Raw genomic sequence first — 25,545 nt, forward strand, 5'->3', positions numbered from 1 at the left:
TGGGCCAAATGGCCTCACTTCCACTCCGATGTCTTATGGTCTTATTAGTCCAAAAGGTGGATGAGATGCTTCCACCTGGATCAAGGTCACAACTGCTATTGATCACTGTCACCCCTCAGCCAGCTTTGAGCTTATCTGTCAAGCCCTGAGCTCACTCGTCTCCCCCACCAACCTTCCCCCATCCCTCCCCTTCATCCTCCTGCCCTCCCCCCATCCTTTCCCTGCTGACCAACCCCCTCCTTCCCCGGCCTGTCCCTGCTCATCCATCTCCCTACCATCCATTATCTGGACCACACCCCAACCCCACCCTCCCAGCCATCCCCCTGCACTCATCCTTTGACCTCCTCATCCATTCTCCCCATCATGCTCTTCCCCAACATCCTTCCTCCCATCATCACGCCCATTATCCTTTTCCTCTGTTATCCTTCCCCCAATCCTTACCTCCAATATCCTTACCCCCAATATCCTTTCCCTGCCGTCCTTCCCCCATTTATCCTGTACCCCCATTCTTCCCCCAAATCTTTCCTTTCCCCCTCCCCCTTCCTTCGCCCCCGGCCTCTCCCTTTCTCTCATCCCTCACCTACCTCCCGCCTTCCCCTTCCTTGCTCCGCCCATTCCGTGTCCCGCCCCTTCATTGCCCCGCCTCCATGCTCCCCCGCCCATTCCTTGGCCCGCCCACTTCCTTGCCGCCTTCCTAACCACGCCCCCATGCCTCCTACACCCCGCCTCCACACTTTGCCCCGCCCCCGCCCATGCCCCACCCTGATCTCACCTGTTCTGCCCGCTTTGCCCAATCCCCTGGTGCCGCTGTCACGTGGCTGGGGGCACCTGGGTCTCGCTCTGGGGAAGGAGCAGCCGGTTGGGGGAGGCCGCGCGTGCGCAGTTCAGTCGGAGGTCCGGCCCCGAACGGAGCGGGGCCCAGAGCGAGGAGAACCAGGGAGTGTCAGCGAGGGAGAGGAACACTGGGGAGAACCAAAACCCCGGCACTGGGAGAAACGAAACCTCCATTGCCCAGAGACTGTGAGGCCCATGGAGCGAGCGGCGGCGGCGGCCGTGGCACTTGCGATGTCGGTGTCAGGAACTGAGTGAGGGGACCGCGCCGAAACCCCGCTCCCGGAGGGATGGCGACCAGCGAGCGGCTGTACGAGCTGTGGATGCTGTACTGCACCAAGGTGGGGTGGTGGGGGTGTCTGTCTGTCTATCTATACCCAGGCGTACTGTGGTATATATCCTACTGTGGGGGAGGATGTGTTCTCTGTATATACCATCCTGGAGAGGGGCGCCCCGTGTATAACCCACCCCATAGAGGGGGAGGGGGGCACCTTGTGTATAACCCTCCATAGAGGGGGTGGGGGGCAGCCTGTATATACCCCCCCATCGAGGGGGAGGCGGGCACCCTGCATTCATCCCATGTTCACCCCTCATTCACCCTGCCATAGAGGGGGAGGGGGAGGGGGGGCACCCTGTATATATCCCCCCTCCCCACGGAAGGGGAATGGGGGCACCCTGTGTATATCTCCCCCTCCATGGATGGGGCGGGGTTCACCCCATGTATAACCCACTCCCTGAGGGGGCACAACCTGTGTATACCTCCCAATGGAGGGTGAGTGGGCACCCTGTGTTTAAACCCCTGGAGAGGGAGGGGCACCCAGTGTATACCTGCTTGGCGGGGGGGAGGGGGCACCATGTGTATGCCCCTGGGGTAGGGTTGGTTGGGGTACTGTGTATCTTTGTGAGTGCTGTAGCTAAACCCTGGAGGAGGTGCCCCTGTACAAAGATGTAGAGCTCTCTTGGATGTTGGGAGAGTGCTGCGTACGCCTGGGGTGGGGCTGCTGGATATCTGTGGGGTTGCAGTGCTGAGGCCGTAGGGTGAAATGTCTGTGTCTGAGGACATGGGCTTACTATACTAGGGTCATGGTTACTGTGGTGGAACCAGATCTAGCCGTTGAAAGTGGTCAAAGTATAAGAGCTTGGCCATCAACTGAAGTTGTCTAATGTTAGGTCTCTGTGCTTGTCTATGTCACTGTGTTGTATGCACTATTTGGAAATTCGTATGTGATGCATTATCTGCATACAGAGTATGTGCATGTCAAGTGTGCATCGATTAGATTAATTATAGTCTCTTTATGACGAAAGGCGCACAATATATGCATACATTGTGAATTCACAGTGTTGCCCCTTTAGTCCCAATTCTATGATCCAACACTGTCCATCCTCTTCAAAATTTTGAATACCTCAATCATATATGTGCTCAACATTTTTTGCTGTCATCTCCACATGGATAAGTAACTGAATTTCTTCTTCAGACGTACAATTCTAGTGCATACCTGCTGCTCTCTTCGGCCTTGTATGAAGTGCAGTGCCCAGATTGACCCATATGTCCCAGTTGAGACCTCAGCAGCATTTCCTGATAGAGTATCTCTTGCTAGTTAACAGGAAGAGGAAGTTGGAGTAACTGATGTAACTGATTGCACCTAGAGCTTCAAGCTGATACCAGCCCCATCTATATACGCATACATGGTGCTGCTGTTGTCCAAAGAGCTGTTGCTACCCTCACCCAATGCACAATTCTTCTCAGTGTGCTGGGTGCCCATCTCTGTTTCACTTACCCCAAACCCCTTCCCCACGACTGTGTCATCCAGCATCAGCTCACCACCCTGCTTGCTACCTCCATGGTTGTCCTGCTCTGATCCCTCAGTCATTGTCATTGGCAGTCCCTCACAGACAAGAATGACTCTGTTTCACCCTCCAGGTGAGTCCGTAGTTGGCTGTCCAGTCCAATACGGCTGTTGCAGGCTCTGTTATACTTGGGGCAGAAAGTGGTTGCGGGAAGGGATGGATGGGGCATTGGTGTGGCAGCGTGCACCTTTTGCTGATTTCGTCTGGTTTCCACTTCTCCCGACATCGAGTCTCGAGGTGCTCAACGCCTTCCTGGATGCTCCCCTTCCACTTTGGATGGTCTTGTGCCAGTGATTCCCAGGTGTATGTGGGAATGCCACACTTCGCCAATGAGGCCTTGGTATCACTGAAGTGCTTTCTCTGTGCACCTGGCTCAAAGCTGAGAGTAGAGTTCCTGCTTGGGGAGTCTCGTGTTTGTCATGCAGACGACGTGCCCAGCCAATTGTAGTCGATCTCCGGTGGTCACTGCCTCATTGCTAGGGATGTTGGTCAAGGACGTTGTTATTAGTGCGTTCTTCCCAGCGGATTCACAGGATCTCACATAGGCCGCACTGGTGGTACTACTGCAGCACCTTGAGACAGTCCATGCCTCGGAGCCAGATAGGAGGGCAGGAACTACCACAGCTCTGTAAACGATGATCTTCGTGTCAGATCTGATGTTGTTGATCTTGAACACCCTTTTCGTCAGGCGGCTGAAGACTGTGCTGGCGCACTGGAGGCCTTTGACACCATCAATCGAGAAGCATTATGGAGTGTCCTTCTTTGCTTTGGTTGTGCCGTAAAGTTTGTAACTATCCTGGTATCAAGCAGGGCTGCGCCATTGCCCCAACACTCTCTTCAATCTATCTTGCGGTGGTGCTTCACCTCACTGCTGACAAGCTCCCTGCTGGAATGCAGCTAACCTACAGAATCAGCAGGAAATTATTCAACCTCTGCTGCCTTCCGGCCAAAACCAAAGTCACCCCAAACAGACTTCAACAGACCAAAGAGCAGTGCTACGAAAACTTGTGATTTCAAATAAATCTGTTGGACTTTAACCTGGTGTTGTGTAATTTCTGATTTTGTCCACCCCAACCAGTGACATTGAGCTGCAGTATGCAGAAGATGCTTGCTTAAGTGCAATCTCAAAGGATGGATCCTGGACCATTGTTAGCACCTATATGGAGGCATATTAGAGCATGGGTCTCACCCTGAACATCTACAAGATGAAGGTCCTACATTAGCCTGGCCTGGCAATATGGAGTGAACGCTTGATCATCAAGGCCCATGGGGAGGCCTTACAGAATGTTGACCACATCCAATACGTTAAGTGTCCTATCACCAAAGAAGCTATTGATGATCCCTCAAAACCTCCATTCCACACACCACCTTGTTCCCTTCACTTGTTGGATGATGAACAATAATGCATTACGGCAATGAACTGAACAGAGGCATTCAGAGGTCAGGTGTGGGCAATGAGCAAATTGAGCCCAGGATTCGAATTACTTAAAAAAATCACTAAATCTATTGTTCCTGTCCTTGGCTGCAGGCACCTTTTATTACCCTGTTGCTGGCAGTAATGTCTCAAGCCTTACAATCGCATGGTTGTGAGTGTGTAATTGTGGTGGTAACAAATGGATCCATTTCCTAAACTTTTAACAAAATTCATTCTCAATGTGTCTTGCCAACATTGAGCACAGCCACCCTGAAGCCACTTCGTCCCTGCATTCCCTTTAGAATTGTGCCACTTTGTTGGAAGTTGCTTAGAATCTCTTGCATCAAGAAAGCTTTGGTTTTTCTGGCTCCCACTGTATGGTTTTGCGTGATCCAAGTAGTGTATCACATAATTGCAAGGACATTTGTTTTCTTTCCATCCTGCGCTAATAATTTCTTGAACAAAAATGGAAATTGCTGGAATAGCTTAGGCCTGGCACCATCTGTGAAGAAAAAAAAAGTCAGTTAACGTTTCAGGACTAGTGACCCTCCCTTTGTTCTCCAATCAGCATTATTCCCAATTAATTCAGGGACATAGGAAATCCAAATGGGTGTCTGACTTCTCCTGAGGGATAAAGCATGTTAGCGATTCAATATAGCAATAAAATCTCAACATAACTCTGAATTCAAACAAAGATACAGTTCAACTGCTGTCCAACAGCAGAATGTAGTTTACACTTGAATGTGCTGACAATACACTTGTGTGGGGTCTTGTGCATAGCCCAAGTGGTAATTTAACCATTAATAGTGAAGAACATTGTACCTCAGCCAAACCAGAGGTAGCAACTATGGCTAAATTTTCTTTTTTTTTGCTTGTGCTCAGTAGTTTCCAGCACAGGCAGGATGGGCTGAGTTGCCTCATTCCGTGCTTCTATGAAGGCTTGTTGGAATGGGTATGTATATACATGGTGTAAGGTAAGATTGGGGTTTAGCTGTTTTTCTTCCCATGATTGAAACATCTGTCAAATGACTTCTAAAAACAAATTAAACCTATTTTTCTAATCAACCTGTTCAGATGTTATTACATACCTCTGGAGCACGTGGGACTTGAACCCATGCCACTTGGCCCAGGGGTAGGACTACTACCACTGCACCACAAGAGAGCCCAAAATCTGTTCCTATGATGACGGAGAACCCTGCCTGGGCAAACACATCCATGGTTTCATCCCTGGGTGGTCTCAAATCAGTAACCTTCTACATAACATTTTCTATTTAATATTTTCTACATAACACCAGTGCTTCGTCGGAGGCTCACTGATGATGTTACCTAGAATGGTGACGAAACGTCTGAAAACTAACCTTCCAGCTCAGCGAGCAAACTCACAGCCAGAACCTCAACCTGAGCTACAAATCTTCTCAAAACTCGCTTCTACGTATCAGCCCAACATGCTGACCAGTTGATCAGAGGAATAATGGGCATATGAATGAGATTGCAAGGATGCTGCCAATGCTGATTGAAATGTGCTGAACATGTTTTGAAGAGGTGATAGAGTGAATACTAGAAGTGCTATCAACATGTTGCTATTCAGAAGGATTAGGCATCTGAATAGTGGAAATCAGGGACACTGTAATACATTTTGCAAACTAGGAAGTTAAATGTCCTCTGGCAGGCATTATTTGGATGCCATCTTCCTGATAAACCTGCTAAATCTGCTCTGAACAGGATTTCTGCAGGTTTGCCTGTGTAAAGCGATATGTGGTGTCTTGGTTCCACTAGTTCTAGCTACATTCTGAAAATGTATGATTAATTTATACAATCAGTTTACTATTTGTAGATTCTGCTGAACTCCTAATTCCCAAATCACTTTAATCAGGGTTTATATGAATCCTTAACTCTAAAGCAGTGGAAAGTACATTTTACTGATAGTCTGTGGATGCCAGCACAGTCTTGAATGGATAGATTTGATTCTAGTTATTCCATTTAAAATTTTAAAAAAATTATTTGAGTTGTATTTTTGTTTGAATTTTGAGTTATGTTGAGATTTTATTGTTTTATTGAATTGCTAACATGCTTTATCCCTCAGGAGAAGTCAGACGCCCATTTGGATTTCCTTTGTCCCTGAATTAATTGGGAATAAAGCTGACTGGAGAGCGTGTAATCCCTTCCAAGATGAAAGAAAGCTACCAGAGTAGACTTATACTGATATCAGTGGCTTGAAACCAGGAGAAACCAAAGATCTCCTTTTGTAAATTGCCTTCAATAACCTCCATGTGCACACATTATCCAGCCCCAGCTAGTCTTGGGAAGGTAGTGATGTGCTGCCTTCTTGAACTCCTGAAGTCAATGTGGTGAACGTGCCTGAATACTGCTAGGTTGCAGGATTTGACCCAGTGACCCTGAAGGAATGGCCATATATGCCCAAGTCAGGATGGTGAGGGACAAAGGTGGTGGCTTTCCGATGGAGAGAAGAGGTTGTGGCTTTGGAGGTGTTACTCACATGAACCTTTCAAAGACTGAAATCCTTGTCCTACCCCATGGCTAAGACTCCTGAGGATGTGTATATATAACATATATTAACATATTACATATTAAACATGCTCACAGCTGCTTTGCTTCTGTAGCAGTTGGATTGATAGCTTATAAGCTTATCTTTTATAATCATCATGTGATGCTCAATTTAGAGAACAGGGCTCACAGATTAGCTCTGTTATATTGAAATGAAAAGGTGGTTCAGTTTTTGAAAGACATTTTGGAAAGTTTTAAACTTGTTGCAATTGAGCTGTGAATTGTATTAGTTATAAATATCTCCATTTAAACCTTCGTGACCTGGGGTGGTTTTATGGGGAACTTGCTTTACCTTTTTGAGCCTATTATTTTCACTGGTTCTCATGTGCTGTTATTGGTGTCAATTACTTTGTGAATTTAATAGTTCTTCTCTCCTCCATGTGGTATAGTATAATTTGATGAAGGCCATTGTACTGATCTGAATATTTATAAGAGAAGACAGAGGAACAGGATTGTAAGTTGGAGTCAAAAGGTGTCATCTGACAGATGTAAAAAGTATTTATATGATTAGGAGCAAAGCACTGTTGGAATAAAATTTGAAAACACTGGAAATACATGAGTTCTTCAACGTTGCAAAAGAGGGAAAAAAATAGATTAACTATGATTCAGGGATTTTTGTAAAAATGACAAACTGCTTGTTCTTGGTCACTGAGTCCCTTCGTGATGCTAGTCTTCATAGTGCAAATCGTCATTGCTAAATATAAACATTTCAAAATAATTTAGTGGTTAGTAACATGTTATACTTTTCTTTAAAGAAAGAGATGCTTGGAAATTTAACCTGAACCTTGTTAGCAAACCTTAAGGAGTGATTAGTGTATAACAGTATCTGTATAGTTTAATTGTCACTGTTATGGAGTAAACATGATCTATTTAATGTGAATGCTTGTACAGTTCCTTGTGATTAGATCAAACAGAAGGAAAATCTGAGTATGCAAGCACAGTTCTATCTTATTACTGCGTATGTTAGTGTAGAATTTACTTTTGTAGAGAGTACTTCTTTGCTTCGGCATTTGATTTCCGTATGTTGCAAGCCAATTACTTCCTCCGTCTTTGTTTTTGTTTTCCCTTGTTGTAGACCATTTTATGAATGCTGATTTTAAAGCTTTTGGCATTAGGGAAAATGGCAGTAGCTTGAGATTCCACCCACCAAAGGCTCATAGAGGAATAGATGTATCATTATAACATTGCTGTGTATAGTCTATTTATAGCATTGCAGGATATTGAGCAGTTTTGAATACATTGATATTGTTGGTTACATCCATGCCATAAGGCATTATGCTGGCAAAAAGAGAGACAATCTCAATTTTTATTGTGTAGAAGGAGGCCATTCGGTCCATTGTGCCACCACTGGCTCTGTTATCTAGTGCCAATCTTCTGGCTTCCCATATACCTGCACACCATGACTGTCCAAAAAAAAAATCCAGTGTGCTTTTGAATGCTTCCATTTAACCTGTCTCCATCACGTTTTTGGGCAGTGCTTTCCATGTCTAACAAATCTTTTTTTCTCCCCCCTCACATCACGCTTGCTACACATCGCTTTAAATGGCACAAAATTGAATTAAACATGTTGGGAATGCGCCAGATCCTACAATTAAAAGTGATGTAGTTAAAAACCATGGTTCAAATCAATAAAACCTCTGGAGATTCCAGTGACGTCAGGTTGCTCAACCTTTTCCTGTGGTTGTGGTTTGACATCTGATAATCTGCAGTTTATTTCCTTGTGATCACTAAGGGCAGATTTCTCCAATGCGCTATGAATTTGTGTAAACTGAATTAGATCAACCCCTATTTTGGCCTGGGGTGAGCAGGCAACCATAGTGGGTGCTATAATTGTTAGCAATTCTGTGTCAGGAAGGAAATGTAATTGCTGCTTCTGATTGTTTTTCAATGGTCTTAGCTGGCAGTACGTGTATAAGTTCTGATTAAGCTCCATTGCGGCTTCTAGAGCAGAAAATGCTGAAAAAAGGCATAAAGATGTGTTACCTGTGAGGTAGGGAATGTGCCAGTCCTAGTTTTGGTGGCTGAGGGGAAGGTACTGACAAGGCACAGAGATTGCATAACAATGTCTATTTTAAGGTGGGATGTTTGTGAAATCTATTTCCAATAAGTTCAAAATCAATTCAGAGAGTTTCTACAAGCATGCCCTGTTTCAACAGTACAAAAGAAAACCAAGCAGCACATACTTTAACAAATGCATGGATGCAATAAGATGTGGAATATTTTGTGATTGCACCAATTTGGGGAAATAATTCAGCGTACGTGACTACAGGTCATAATGTTTACGCTGTACAGACAGAATCTGTTTTGTTCATAATGCGTGCGCTGACTATTTTAAAGAATCATTCACTTTGTCCCATTCCATCACACTTACCCTGTAGTCTTCCTTTTCAATTGCGCATGCAGTTCTATTTTGAAGGCTGCATGCCACCGCCCGTTTCGATATCACGTTCCAGATGAGCTATCTGGCTATCGTTTTACATTGTATATTCCATTAAATGTTTGGCAGACGCGTGAATATGGGATTCTAACAGAAGTAGAAATATATTGAAGGCAATACTTTTGTTGAACAGTTTAGTTCTTGGAGTTAAGATCCTTCTGTACTCTCGCAGGATTGAACCAAGAAAGAAGAGAATCTGGTTATGGTGGGATTGTTTGCAGCTAAGGATGCTGATGTGTGTTTGGAAATCACGTAGGGTTTCTCGAATGAGTGGATACGTTGGAGCTATCATAGATATGGCTGAAACACTTACACAATGGCAGATGCATACTAAAATCAGTTGAGTCACTTTTAAAGATTAGGAAGCAGCAAGGTGACTGAAGAATAAGTGTTTACTTTAAAAACTAAAAGTCTTGCTACAGTTGTTTAGTGCTTTACTAAGACTGCAATTGAACTAAAATGTGCAGTTTTAGTCTCCATGCGTAACTTGTCTTGGAGGCAGTACAGTGAAGGTACATTAGATTGGCTCCTGGGTTGAGAACATTGCCCTTTGACAAGTAAATTAAACTGAGTAAATCCCTAGAGTTGAGAAGAATGAGAGGTGATCCCTTTGAAATATAAAATATTCTGAAGGGGCTTGACAGGGAACATAAGAGATTATGTTCTGTAGCTGAGGAATCTAGAACACAGATGTAATGTTTCATTATAAAGGGCAAATTGTCTAGAGGCTGAGGAGAAATTTATTGACAAAGTATTGCAAATTTTTTGGAATTCTGCACCCAGAGTTTTGTAGAATCTCCATTGTTGCATATATTCAAAGCTGAGATAGATTTTTGGTACGAGGAATCAAAGGCTATAGGGAGTAGGCAGGCAAGTGGAAAAGAGGCAGAAGATCAGCTGCGATTTTATTGTACTCAATGGGCCATATAGTCTACCATTTTTTATGTTCTTACAAAAGGGGAATTTTAGCTTGTACAAGAAATTAATCCTTGTTGCAGCATTTTGTATTCAGGAAAGAGTTGTCTGTTTATGTAATAATGTGCATGAAATGTTAATTGGTGTGTCTAATTAATGTTAGTATGTCATTACTGCATGTGTACATGCGCAAGATGATCTCTCACATCAGAGTTATTTTTAAAATTGTTAATCTTCAGTAGATGAGTATGAAGGATAATCCAATTGGAAGGCTGCTCATTAAAGAACAAGGGACTCGGCCTTGTAGTCATAGTGATTTGTTTTTAAAGTAACTGAGTTGCCTTTCTTTCTCTTCACTATAATTGTATTGGAAGCAGAGTTAAGTAAGTGGTTGCTGTGGTGATAAGAGATAATGGGAACTGCAGATGCTGGAGATTCCAAGATAATAAAATGTGAAGCTGGATGAACACAGCTGGCCAAGCAGCATCTCAGGAGCACAAAAGCTGACGTTTCGGGCCTAGACCCTTCATCAGAGAGGGGGATGGGGGGAGGGAACTGGAATAAATAGGGAGAGAGGGGGAGGCGGACGGAAGATGGAGAGTAAAGAAGATAGGTGGAGAGGGTGTAGGTGGGGAGGTAGGGAGGGGATAGGTCAGTCCAGGGAAGACGGACAGGTCAAGGAGGTGGGATGAGGTTAGTAGGTAGCAGGGGGTGCGGCTTGGGGTGGGAGGAAGGGATGGGTGAGAGGAAGAACCGGTTAGGGAGGCAGAGACAGGTTGGACTGGTTTTGGGATGCAGTGGGTGGGAGGGAAGAGCTGGGCTGGTTGTGTGGTGCAGTGGGGGGAGGGGATGAACTGGGCTGGTTTAGGGATGCAGTAGGGGAAGGGGAGATTTTGAAACTGGTGAAGTCCACATTGATACCATATGGCTGCAGGGTTCCCAAACTGTGGTGATAAATTGGTTTAGATGTTCGAAACCAGGGTGCTAGGATAAGACTGCTACTATTGCTACCTTAACCTAGTGGCTAGAAAGCTAATAACAAGTTCCTGCCTGCCTATGGTCTACTCTATATGAGTAGAATTTAGTTTTATTACTTTGAAGATGTGCCGTGATGTAACTTGGCTATCTGGAGGGAAGTTCTCTCTAGTGCCTGTTGGCTTCCGCACATGTCACCCATCTAAGAAGACCAGGTTTATATCTTGTTGCTGGTTGGGATATCTTGCTGTGTGCAACTGTCTCATCTCCTGCACAGTGACAGAAGTATTTAACTAACCAAAATAAAGAGAGAAGTTGCTGAAGATACTCACCTATGAAGAGAAAGCAGAGTCAGTAGTTCAGATTCATTGAGGTCTTCTCTAAAGTTAATGATAAAGTACTGTTTGAGGCTTTGAAGACGTGTATACAAGTCTCACGTTTAAATGGTGTTTACCATTGCACTAGTACACCAAACAAACTGACGAATTTTACTTCCATTTCCCAGTGAGCTTTATTGATATTATAATGTCATACCAACAAATACTTGCTTTCAAAGCCTTCTTTCTAAGTATAGTCAAATAATGTTGAATATATTAAATATTTTGTCTCAATTAGAGATTTGAGGTCTCTTTGTAGTGTATTCGTTCCCGATGCTGAAACCTTTTATCAATTTTTAGATGCCAGCATTGGTTATTTTGGAATCAGCATATTAAAGGAACAGCTGAATTTATCAGCGGAAGTCCTGTATATTTTAATTTCAGTTAATCAGCCATGAAAATCTGTCATTCAGATAAATACTGTATAAATCTGCAGCAGGAGACATCTCAGTAGAAATTTTATTTCTGCTCTTGCTAAATGCTGGATAATATATAATTCAAAGTACAGAGCTGTTCTGCTCTGTCTCTTATTGTACTGAGGGAATGCTATGTTGTTACAAGTGTCCTATTTCAGATGAGATTTTAAAGATTAGGTCCAGTCTGTCATGCAGTCTGGCCAATAGTAATTCTCTACCCAATCTTGTCAAGGTGGGTCTTTGGGCATTATTTCATTGTTGTCTCTAGGATCTTGCTACGCACAAATTGTCGCAGCATCTTACAGTAAAACACTTAAGAAGTACTTAACTGGCTACAGAACACTGACCAAATCAAGTTCATGAACACTCAGGCTTAATTCAATTCACCTTTTGTGATGAGTTCATATGACAGTTATTTGCCATTTCTGCTTTGTACATCTTCTGTTTCTATTGCATTCGTTTTATGGAACATCTGAATAGCAAGTTGCTTCGCTGTTTATAGTGGCCTTTCTAGTTCTGTCCTTGTTTACTGCTGTTTGTCTTTTCCACCATATTTTGTTACAGTCTTTTACACTTTCAATATTGATAACCACTGGTATCTATAAATGACAGTCATTTTCTATAACATGTAGGAGAAGTTGAAATACCTGACCTTTTGTTTCCCAGCATTTGGTGTAGGGGGAAATCTGTCTGAAATGCTAGTTGTCACTTTTTATGTTGCCTTAATGTGGATATAGTGAACTCTGTGTTTTGCTTAGGCATGTTTATAATATGCTTTCTGCTCAATATGTCCCTCCCATTAAATATCAAAGATTGTTTCCAGATATGAAAGAATTAGAAAGTTTAACCTTCATGTGAACATTTACCTCCACTACTACTGTTACTGCCTAACAGCATGACTGTTATACCACATAAGAAGACCCATTTGTCCCTTTGTGTTATAGACCCATTCAGCATGGAAAAAGACCCTTTGATCCAACCAGCTCATGCGAACCATAATCCCAAACTAAACTAGTCCCACCTGCCTGCATTTGGCTCATACCCCTCCAAACTTTTCTGATTCGTATACTTAGCCAAAGGTCTTTTAAACAATATAATTGTAGCCGCATCCACCACTTCCTGTGGAAGTTCATTCCACACATGAACCACAATGTTGGTTTTTTTCAAAGAGCTGTCCAATTATTCCCACTTCCTCTGTCTTCGGAGTCCTGAATATTTCACCTTTTTGAACAGCAATTTATATTTACATAGCAATTTTAATGCACTAAAATCAGGATGCTGTATAAATACAAGTCATTTTCCCAAATGTAATAAAACAACTTGTGGCACTGAGCAACATAAGGTGATATTAGGTCAGATGATCTCGGGCTTGGTCAAAAAGAAAGGTTTTAAAGAGTTTCTTAAAGTCTAAGACATTTAGGGAAGGAATTCCAGACTTTGGACCCAGGAAACTAAATGCATGGCCTTTAATGTTGGAGTGATTAAAATCAGTTATGCATAAGGTCCCTCATTTAGTGGGTTCAGGAAGATTTCAGAATGTAGACTAAGATTAGGCCATGGAGGGATTCTTAAAATTTGCTTGAGAATTTTTGAATCAAGATATTGCTTGACCTGGAGCCAATATCAGTCAACAAACTCAGAGATGATAGGGGAACAAGTTGTGGTATGAGTTAAGACTTGGACAGTAGACTTTGGAAAACATCAGATTTGTGCAGAGTTGAATGTAGGAGACTAGCTAGGAGTTCATTGGAGTGGTCAAGCCCAGCGGTAACAAATGCATGGATAAAGATTTCTGTGGCAGATGAGCTAAGAAAAGATGAAGTCAGGCGATATTAGGGATGACTCAATAATGGAATGGAAATTAAATCAGAAACTTATCTTAGGATTGAATGTGACACCAGGGATGCAAACAGACTGACAACTTTTTTTTCTTTAATGGGATATAAGTGTTTTGTCCATGCCGCACTTTTTTCCTTTATGCATTCATGGGTTGAGGGTGTTTATTGCCTATTCCTAATTGCCCAGAGGACAGTTATGAGTCAACCACATTGCTGTGGGTTTGGAGTCACATGTAGGCCAGACCGGGTAAGGATGGCAGTTTCCTTCCCTGAAGGACATTAGTGATTTGTTGTCCATCCTATTTGTCCTTGAACTGAGTGGACTGCTAGACCATTTCAACCACATTGCTGTGGACCTAAAGCCATGTGTAGGCAAATCTGGTAAAGATGAGTTTCCTTCCCTGAAGGACAGTAGTGTATCGGCTGGGTTTTTACAACAATCACCAGAAGCTATTATTTTTCTATTGCTGAAACTAGTCTTAAATCCCAAACTCGAAAATATAATTTATCCTAACAATCTTAGATAGTTGCCGGAGAAGGACATGATATAAGTACTTGGGGAATAGAGTATGAAGCCAAAGCTCCGAGCAAATAATGGCTTCACTTGGAAATTTCTGCTCATCTGCTTGTTGGATAGGCAGTCTGATAATTTAGCAAGAGCAGAAGAGTCAAAAGAGGTGCCATGGGTGGAGGTGTGTATTCAATATCCACATGAAAACTAATGCTGTGCCTTTCGGATGATGTTGTTGAGGGTTAGAATGTGCCAGTGAGAAGTAGGAGGGAGTTGATGATTGATCTTCAGCAGACATCCGAGTTAGTGAGGGTAGAAGGGGAAATTAATGAAAACGACCTTCTGGTTATGATTAAGCGAATGAAAATGGACCCAGATGGGAGCGGTCCCATCCAGAGTGTTGACAGTGGGCAGGTGTTGGATGAGGATGGTGTGACTGAGCTGTGTCAAAGGCAAAAGGCTGTAGTGAAGGATAAAAAGAAAAGTTTACCTTTGTCACAGTTGTACTGATGTAATTTGTGAGTTTGATAAGAGCTGTTTGATGAGTTTGACAAGAATTTGATAACAGTAGCACTGTAACAAGGAGAGAAACCTGCTTGGAGGGATTTGGGAGATGACAACATGTTCAAGGCATTTGGAGAGGAAAGGGAGGTTGGTAATGAAAGTTTGTTTTGAGGATTGGATAATGATGGCAGATTTAAAGGAGAGGGAAGCAACACCTGTTAAGAGGTCGACTTACGATGTCGCCTAATGCAAGCCGGGAGGAGAAGTTGGGTGTGAAGAGGATCATGGAATCATACAGCACACTCTAGGCCCTTCTGCCTATCTAGTCCATGCCAATCAGGTTTCCTAAACTGAACTCATCCTATTTGCTTATGTTTGGCCCATATCCCTCTAAACCTTACCTATCCATGTACCTGTACAAATGCCTTTTAAATGTTGTAATTGTAACCACCTCTCCCACCACCTCTGGACAGCTTGTTCCACACATGCACCACCCTCTTTGTGGAAAAAAAAAGCTCCTTAAGTCCTTTTTTAAACCTTTCCCCTTTCACCTTAAATCTACACCCCCTGGTTTTGGATTCTCCCACCCCGGGGAAAATACCTTGGTTATTCACCCTTTCTATACTGGCCCCCGTGATTTTACAAACTCCTGTAAGATTGCCCCTCAGCATCCTGTTCTCCAAGGAGGAAAAATGTTCCAGCCTATCCACCCTCTGTCTATAACTCAAGCCTTCAAGTCTTGGTAACATTCTTGTAAATAATTTTTACACCCTTCCCAGTGTAATAACATCCTTCCTCTAGTGGGGCGACCGGAATTGTACACTGTGGAGGTGGGTCTCATGGACGTGATGGTTTTAGAGAGAGAATGAGGTGTAATAGAGAAGGATGTGAATTAGAGGATTAGATGGAGGAAAGTGAACTTAATGTAGGGTTTGCATAGGTTGTCTGGTGATAGGAGAGACAACAGAAATAGATTGCCCCAATCTCAATGTTGCAGAGGTCTGTGAGCTTCTAATGGCCGCAAGAGTAGAGAGGAGAGGGATTTAGCAATGCTGTTTGCATTAGAGAAGAGAAACTGGGTGTTATCTTTTCAAGTACCTATGTTTCCCTTTTGAAAGTGACTATTGAATCTGCTTTTATCATCCTTACAAGGAGTGCATTGCACTTTTCCAACTACAATCGAATTTGTGGTACTTTTATCTCCCCTCCTCACCCCCACCAAACCTTCTTTTTTGTCTTCTACCTGAAATCTTTACATTCTTATTACTCATCATAATTTTGAACAGCTGTGTTAAAACCCCATGACCCTCTGCTCATTCTTTAATTTCTTCAAATAACCAAAATCCTACCATTAATACACTCCACTTCTTCTGATGAAGGAATGGGGATGGTGCATCATTTTAAAAGAGTAGAAATTTCTTTATGTTGTTCTTGGGACTGAGTATGGCTTGTTCCACTCTGGCCCAGCAGGGTCCAAGATGGCTGTGAGGTAATGTGTGATCTACAGACTCTGCCACTTGCAAGGCAGGTGGTGCTTGGTGAGTTGGCAGATGGGATGCTTGAAGTTGTGTGCATTTCTCCCATTCCCACTGAAATTCAGTGCTCTTGTGAAGCAACCTCCTCCAGTTTGGTCAGTCACAAGGTCGGGATTTTTCTTCTAGGATTCTTTTAGGATAGTCTTAAAACACTTTCTCTGTCCTCCTGAAGCCTCCTGCTGTGACTGAGTTTTGTGTAGAATAATTGATTAAGGAATTTATTGTCAGGCATACAGATGATGTGTCCTCCATAGTGAAGCCAGTTTTGAATGATCAGTGCCTCATTTGCTGGCCATGTTCGCTTGGGAGAGAATGCTACTGTTGAATTGTCTTTCTTGCCATTGGATTTGGAGGACCTTGTGAAAGCACAATTTGGTGGTACTTCTCCAATGCTTTGAGGAATCAGCAATAGGTTATCCAATTCTGAAACAGGGAATCGTAGGGATCACGTATGCTAGTAAACCATGGCCTGAAGCCTTGTGTTTGAAACTATGATCCTTGATATTATTTTAAAGTAATTTTATTTGTATGAGTGAATTTTGAAATATTTCAAATTGGACACGATAGAAGTGCGATCAAATTCACCCTTCCTCAATAGAGCACATTGCGCTCTGAGGTGCCTCCATAGACATGATATTTAAAATACACATTCTTTTCAGGTTCTACACAGTTTCCAGTCCCTCTGTCTACATTGGCTGGAGAATCTTCAATGTCGTGCTTTCCCCGTTGCACATCTTCAGTGGCTGCACTAAGCTTTAGTGCATCGCTCAATAGTCCTAGATGTTGGAATATCAGTCTGCGGCACCCAGTCATAGATGGTTCATTAAGTTTAAAGCAGACTAAAGAGTATCTTTTACCAATTGATAATCTTCTAGCAGCAGTTATTATGTGTCGCCTCCCCCATTCCATTGAGCACAGAGACCTTTATCATGGAGTTAGTTGTGTTCAACCTTGACAAAATCCTCAGTCAGCTGAAGACTGAGATGGTACATTGGAGGTGTTGATGAATTTTGTCATCTGTGTCTGTCTGCCTTTTTTTTTACAGTAATGCTGAATGGTAGGTGACTTTCACTCCTATGTCTCTTTCTTTGCTTCACCATGTTTTGAATGGTTTCAAAACGTGCAAGAAGGTTGCCACTCCTCGGAGGGAATGGGTATTGTTTGAAATTGGCATTTAAATCTATTAAAATCACCTATCAAATATTTGCTGAGAGAAATTATGATCCTTTCATGATTCCTCAAATTGATAGGTTTTTTTGTGTTACTTATTCACAATTTTATCAGTTATTGAAATCGCTTTCTCCTTTTTTAGCTCCAGTCTCCAACACAGGCTGACAAAATGTAAACATTGTAAAATAGTAAGTAGGGTTAATGAAGGTTAGATACAAGCAGGAGGCAAAATCACTGCTCTAGTTTTTTTGATCGAAACAAAGCTTGAATCTAAGATTAGGTTTGTACCCTGCATTTCATTGCAGATCACATTGGCCTGATATAAAATTTCAGAGCTGCAATCCTTGCAGATTCTATTTAATCCTAAATTGCATGGATGATAACTAATAGGCAAAAACACATTTGTTCTGCCCAGACTGGCTAACAACTTGACTATAATTCTGTTATGATAGGAATGTTAGGCTGAATTTGGGAACTTAATTACAGTGAATGATTGAGTTGCTTACTCCATACAGTTCATTGGACTGGTATAAATAGGCTTGCAAAGGGCTCACATTAAGGCTATTTCTTAAAAAAAAATTCTGTTGTTGCTTGCTATTTAGTCTCATTGACTGCTTTAAGGACCTTCTGTCTACAGCTGTCAGCTTTCTGGTTGTGGAAATAAAAGTTAATACCGTTGATAACTTTGTTCCACGAAGTCCTCAATTTTTGGCCCTGGTGCTTTGTTACTGTGGATCAGCATGAATCTAATCACAGTGGTGGTCGAGAGGACTAACAGGTTGGAATCCACAGACAGCTGTGATCATTTGGAAAAAGGGTTGTGTTAAAGCTGAAAAGGCTTATAAAGAATTTTGCTGATGAATTTGCAACTTCTGAGCCCTGGACACTTAGGTGGAGTTTTCTACAGTTGTTTACTGTGAAGACTTACTCCCCTTGTCCCTGGATAGCATGCAACTTCAAAAACTCCATTTAAAAAAAATATAGAATGGAGAATCAAAGGTATCAGAAAGAAAAAGGTCTTTGCCCAGTTGCAGATTAAGATCTGGAGGACATCACCTGAAAGGGTGGTGGAGGCAAATTCAATCATGGGTTTCAGAAGGAAATTGATAAGCACCTGGAGAAAGAAAACTTGCAAATATATGGGAAAAGACAGGTGTGGGACTTGAAGTGCTGTTGCACAGGGCTAGCATGGATTCAGTAGGCTGAATGGCTGCCTCCTGTGCTGTAATCATATTGTTTCTTTGTGTTCAGCTCAACCTCTGCATTGTATTTATCCTGTATAAATTAGCATTCAAGATGGTTAATGGAGATGGAAATTTGGTGTTTTTGTATTGCATTTGAGATGCTTTCTGAATGGAATAGTTTGCAGTTAGATGTTACCTGTTCGTGGACTCAAGGTGTTTCAAGCTGCTTCATAACTGATCGCGACTTTACTTCTAAAATAAACTGTTAACTTCATCGAGACTTAAAGTCCCACATGTAGCAAATGAATTACTTAGTTGATGAGTGCAGGTAAGATAAAGAGACTGCATTTATGTAGTACTTTTCACAACCTTGGAACATTGCTGGTAAACCCATCTATTGTCTGCTGTGGCATGGACTTGTGTTGTATTTACCGTGCAAGGCTACAGATGCAGGCCTGCAGCGTTGACAGCGCCGATGAGGATTTTCTGCCTCCTGTGCACGTATGCGTACCACGAAAAGGCATGGCTTTTGTTACTGTCTCAGCATTATATCCAGAGGAAACAGAATTTAGGTCTGCCATTGGAGACAATTATACATTTTTGGAAAACTGAAAAGTGAAAACCATTGAAAGTCAGACAAAAAGAACCGGACAATTTTATATTGATAACGCTTTTCAACTTCTCGGGGCACCCCAAAGCTACGTATAGTCAAATGAGGTACGTCTAAGCTGTTGTACTCTCCGGTAAATTCATTGAAGTAAACTTTTTGTCTCACTAATGGTGGTCCACATTGTTTGTAAAGTCAGTTCTAACTGGAATGGAGTAAAATTCATTCAAACTGTATGTTGATGTTTAGAGGCTGAATTTATGATAATTCCTGAAGTATTCCGTGTTGCTGCTCGACTCAGTTGATGACATGAGATTAAATTTGAGCCTAATTGCTCTACTTTATTCAAAGCACTTCTGGGATCACAAAGTTATAGTATTTGGGGCTTCAGTTTATGTCTCCGCTGTTCAGGCTTTAATTTTGTTTGACATTTACTGATCCCCTTATACCACATATCGTGATATTGTTACTCACAGTCGGAATGGAAGTGCATGGGTCGATTTCCCATCATGCTTGGAACGAAGCCTGCCCAATGTGATTGGGATTGATTTTAAATGCACACTTTGAATTAAATACCTATCTTCTATTATCTGCATTTTGCTGGAGAAGCAACTGCTTTTCCTGGGAGGAGTTGCTGCAGTTCTGTTCGAGAGTTCTATTTGCTGTAGCTCAAAAATCCTTCAGTAAAATCTGAATTAATACTGTTTACTACTGTATGCACTATTTAAATAGATTCAGTTGGTTTTTTTTGGATAAGTAGAATTAATTGTAGAATGTTGTTTGCTTTAAGGTCCATGTTGCTTCCAGCTCAGTGTTGTCAATAGGGACTGGTCAAGTGCAATCTACCTCTGCTGCCTGGCATTCTGTATATAATGTGATTTCTGCCATTGTGGAATGTGAATTAGATATGAAGCCATTCTGACATAATTAACTTTGCATGAATAAGTGACGGATAATTGTTTAGTGAAACAAATGCTGACTTGGCAAATACCTCCAAAAAGCAGTCCTAGCTATTCTTTCCTCTTCAAGTGTTTGTTACTATCTCAGCATTGTGTCCAGAGGAATCAGAATGAGGACCTACCATTGGAATAAATAATTTGAACTATTTTCTGAATTCCTTCTATGCAAAGAATCTCGAGGGGTTTCAGCCCGAAATGTTGACTTTCGTGCTCTTCAGATGCAGCCTGACCTGCTGTGCTTTTCTAGTCTCTCACCTATAGACTCTGGCATCCGCAGCTGTTTCTAGCCTTTTCATGAGATAGGTTATCTCTGGGGTGTCAGTGCATTTTAAGATCGCTTACCTGGATTTATGCATTAATTATGGTTGGTTATAAAGAAGAGCCATTAAATCTGTATAGTGCGGTTATTATACAAAATAATCACACTGTTTTGTGCTGAAACTTTCATTTTGCAGCAAGTTCTCAATAGCTTTTTAAGCCAGATTATGTCATGTTAACTGATCCAATCTGTTTAGTTTGAATTTATATGTTGGATAGATATGAATACCCTCTCGATAAATGTTTTGAGATCAGACTTTTTCAGCTTGTTGACGGTTGGGAATTAGGGAGTAACTAGAACATGATGGGAAACTAATGTGGCAGGTACTGTCGCTTATTGTAGATAGCATCTCAGGTCAAAACTTGCATGTTGTTTTGTCATGTAGCCAGTTTGAGAACCAGCTTAATATAAAACAAAGAATTGTAAATGCTGGAGATTTGAAACAAAAACAAAAAGCCTGCTAGAGATATTCAGCAGGTCTGGCAGTATCTGTGGAGAGAAAAGCAGTTAATGTTCTGAGTTCAGTGACCCTTTCATTTGTTTTGTTTGTGAACTGAATTTGTACTAAGCACAACATTTAGTGGATTTAAGAGACTTAGCAGCACTGAAAGCCGTTTGAGAGCCTTAAAACAAGAGCCATGATTGAGAACTGTACAGATTCGCAAGAGCCAGCGATGTACTGCTGAGGCTGTGGTCAGACCAAATATGAAATATTGTGAGCAGTTCTGGGCCTATGTCTCAGGAAGAATGTGCTCCAGTGGAGGTTTACAAGATTGATGTGGCGGATGAAAGGCTTGACATATGAGGAGCAGCTGAGGACTCTGTGTCTGTACACGATGGAGTTTAGTTGGATGAAAGAAGCGGGGTGGGGTTTCATGATGAAACTTATGGTACACTGAGAGGCCTGGATAGATGTGGACAAAAGTTATGTACGGAATTTTCATTAGCAGCGAGATGGGGAATTTCTTCAGCCAGAGCATGGTAAATCTGTGGAACTCATTTCCACAGAAGGCTGTGGAGGCTACGTCAGAGTATATTTAAGATAGAGGTAGATAGGTCCTTGATTAGTAAGGGGATCATGGATCCATGGAGAAAGCAGGAGAATGAGGTTGAGAAATGTAATGGCCATAATCAAATGGCAGAGCAGACTTGATTTGCCGAATGGCCTAATTCTGCTCCTGCACCTTACGGACTTACGAGTGCATTGGGGCTCAGAAAAGGGGTCACATGCATTGTTTTTTCAAAACTTAATGCTGTATTTTTAGGGATTCCAAGTTCTTAATAGCAAGCAAGCTGTACATGGGCCATGGGAAAAGAAAGACATACATTTTGTCTGGTGATCTAAGTGTCATGATCTAATTAAGCACTTTGAAGTCAAAAGCTAATACTGATGTGTAGCCTTTGTTGCAGGGAAGAAAAGGTTTCAGCAATTTGTGCACAGTAAGGTCTCACAAACAGCAAAATAAACTGACCAGGTAATCTGTCTCACTGCTGTTGGTTGAAGGATAAACTTTGACCAGCACACCAGCGAAGAGCTTGCTTGATCTTCAAAATAATGCACTGGGATTTTATTTTTGCATGGATATGACTAGGTATACAAGGCTTTGATTGATGTTTCTTCCAAAATATGACCACATCTGATCATGTTATACTACACTGGAGTGTCAGCTTAGATTTTGTGTTCCATTCTTTGGAACAGATTTGAACCCACAGCTTTGTTACTCTCAGGCAAGAGTGTTGTTTTCAGATGCTGAATGCTAATATTTGGAGACCTGATTTTGGATGATACCAGCCCTTGATAGCATCTGCGATTTAACTTGGGAGACAAGCTGCTATCAAACATTGCTGCAAAGGAAAGTATAATACCATATTTGTCTCTAGATTTAAATGTGAGGAGGTGGGTACTTGAAAATAGTAGTCATGTTGATTCAGTGTGATAAGCTGCCTTGCATGACTTTTCCTTGTGGATATGAAACCTTTGGAATGGAAGTGTATTTGTGGTTTGTTTGCGGGGAGTCAAAGTTCTCTGTTCAAGTCAAAAGTTCCCTGCCAATTGCCTAGTGACTACATGTGAGAATTGCATTGTTGTTGATCATAAATCATTTTCTTCCTTTTGACTCATATGTTTACTCAATTTGAGCAAGTTTAACATGTCCCAGAGTTTCAAACTTCCTCCAATGTGGCTTACACTTCCTTGAATAATCATAGAGCTGTTTTAAATTTTACTGGAGGAAGTATGACAAAAAGTCTATTCCACCCCAATTATATCAAACTAACAGGAGTTGTCTGTGTACTTTTTAAAAAAAAGTCAAGTATCAGGAAACGTTACTTTCTACTGTTAGGTTTCATGGAACGTGCTCCTGTGCCAGATTGCTTGATTCATTTCTGTAACATCATTCAGCTCAGCCCTGCTTCACCTCATTGAGTGAAACCCTCAACTATGCCTTTGTCTTCTCTGGACTTGAATAACCTGATGCACTGTTTGTCACTGTCCTATTTCATATCTTTTATAAACTCCAGCACTCTGTCCTTGTTTTAAATGATACAAGTTCCATCTTCCCAACATCAATGTGCCGTTGATCAACATTATCTCCAGATATTTATTATCCTCGTTTTCAAATCCCTTTATGGCCTAGTAACAGCCCTGTTCACATCCATCAACATCAACCTGGCCAAAGAAACACTGACGACACTATTAGAAGAACAGAAGACACACACACCAGACACCACCAACCTCATGAGCAAAGACAACATCATCAAGCTAGTGGACCTATGCCTCACCACCCACTTCACTTTTAATAACAAAACCTACAGACAAACCAACGGTACACCCATGGGATCTCCGATATCAGGGTTCTTAGCAGAGGCAGTAATGCAGAGACTCGAACAAACAGCTCTGCCAATCATCCAACCCAAACTTTGGGTCCGCTATGTGGATGACACCTTTGTCATCACTAAACAAAACAAACTAGAGGAAACCTTCAAGACCATCAATAATACCCTTTACTGGCATAACATTCACAAAAGAGGAGGAAAATAACAACAAACTGCCATTCCTAGGTGTCACAGTAGAGCGAACAGCCAATGGGGAACTTCAAACCAGCATCTACAGGAAAACAACACCAAATACTGAACTACAGGAGCAACCATCCCAACACCCACAAATGAAGCTGCATTAGAACATTATTCCAACGAGCCACCACACACTGCAGCACAGAGGAACTACACAGAGCAGAGGAAAATCACCTGTACAGCGTATTCAAAAAGAATGGGTACCCTTTGAACACAGTCTGCCAATTCCTCAGCAACAAACCCAAACAAACAGACAAAACGGGCTCAGAAACCATAACCACTCTCCCCTACATCAAAGACATTTCCAAAATGACTACCAGACTACTCGGACCTCTTGGCATCAGGGTAGCCCACAAACCCATCAACACACTAAAACAGCAGCTAATGAACTTAAAAGACCCTATACAGACAACAAATAAAATGAACGTCATCTACAAAATACCTTGCAAGAACTGTGACAAACACTACATTGGACAAACTGGCTGAAAGCTAGCCACCAGAATACATGAACATCAAGTAGCCACAAAACGACATGACCCACTATCACTCGTATCCTTACATACAGATGTGGAAGGACACCACTTTGACTGGGACAACACATCCATCCTAGGACAAGCCAAACAGAGACACGCACGAGAATTCCTAGAAGCACGGCATTCCAACCGGAACTCCATCAACAAACACATTGATTTGGAGCCAATCTACCACCCACTGAGAAAAAGAACAGGAAATGACATCACCAACCCAAGGAAGCCTAACCAGATAAATAGAAAGCAGGACATAATACCAGTGCTTCGTCGGAGGCTCACTGATGATGTTACCTCGAATGGTGACGAAACGTCTGAAAACGAACCTTCCAGCTCAGCGAGCAAACTCACATCCAAGAATTATTTTTAATTTGTTTGCTGATAAATGCTTACGCTCATTTTTAGAATGACTTGTATGATCACAAGTGTATTGTCTGCTAGCAATATCCAATTTTTGGACAGCAATTTCCCATAAACAGTAATGAGAAAGATGATTAATTGATTTGTTATTGTGTACATAGAGGGAGGAGTGTTGACCAGGACACTGGGAGACAATGTGTTGTGGTAATGTTACTGCGTTAGTAACCTAGAAGCCCAGAGAAATTCTTTGGAGGACTGGGACTCTCATCCAACCACAGCAGCTGGTGGAATTTAAATTCAATTACTAAATAAATCCGGAATCGAAAGCCAGTTTCAATAATGGTGACTATAACAGCTATCATTGATTGTAAATAAAAAAAAACTGGTTCACTAATGACCTTTTAGAGAGGGAAATCTGCCATCAATACCTGATCTGACAAATAATGTGACTCCAGATCAACACAATGTGATTAACTATTATAAGATAACAACGTGTGGAGCTGGATGAACACAGCAGGCCAAGCAGCATCTCAGAAGCACAAAAGCTGATGTTTCGGGCCTCAACCCTTCTTCAGAGAGGAGGATGGGGAGAGGGGACTGGAATAAATAGGGAGAGAAAACAAGATAGGAAGAGAGGAGAGTATAGGTGGGGAGGGGATAGGTCAGTCCAGGGAAGACGGACAGGTCAAGGAGGCGGGATGAGGTGGTAGGTAGGAAATGGAGGTGTGGCTTGAGGTGGGAGGAAGGGATGGGTGAGAGGAAGAACAGGTTAGGGAAGCAGAGACAAGCTGGGCTGGTTTTGGGATGCAGTGGAGGGAGGGGACAAGCTGAGCTGGTTTTGGGATGCAGTGGGGGAAGGGGAGATTTTGAAGCCCAGCTCATCCCCTCCCCCCACTGCATCCCAAAACCAGCCCAGCCTGTCTCTGCTTCCCTAACCTGTTCTTCCTCTCACCCATCTCTTCTTCCCACCTCAAGCCGCACCTCCATTTCCTACCTACCACCTCATCCCGCCTCGTTGACCTGTCCGTCTTCCCTGAACTGACCTATCCCCTCCCCACCTCCTCACCTATACTCTCCTCTCTAACTATCTTGTTTACTCTCCCTCTTCGGTCCGCCTCCCCCTCTCTCCCTATTTATTCCAGAACCCTCACCCCATTCCAGTGACAGTGAGGGAATGACAA

The 25,545-nt window shown here is 42.4% G+C and overlaps 1 protein-coding gene across 2 annotated transcripts in view; it reads left to right on the forward strand.

Moving 5' to 3' along the window:
* Positions 1–893: 893 nt before the first annotated feature.
* The window catches only part of nbeal1 (neurobeachin-like 1), a 214,191-nt gene continuing 189,539 nt past the window's right edge, over positions 894–25,545 (forward strand). Inside the window, exon 1 of one of the 2 annotated variants that reach the window (XM_048533953.2) lies at positions 894–1,172. In XM_048533953.2, coding sequence (XP_048389910.2) covers positions 1,122–1,172 — 51 coding nt within the window. In that variant the 5' untranslated portion in view covers positions 894–1,121. Of the gene's footprint in view, positions 1,173–10,378; positions 10,394–25,545 lie in introns of those variants that run through there. The other variant, XM_059647081.1, reaches the window with a different exon arrangement.

Source organism: Stegostoma tigrinum, chromosome 7 (genome assembly GCF_030684315.1).
Source record: "Stegostoma tigrinum isolate sSteTig4 chromosome 7, sSteTig4.hap1, whole genome shotgun sequence".
In the NCBI taxonomy this organism is placed as follows: domain Eukaryota; kingdom Metazoa; phylum Chordata; class Chondrichthyes; order Orectolobiformes; family Stegostomatidae; genus Stegostoma; species Stegostoma tigrinum.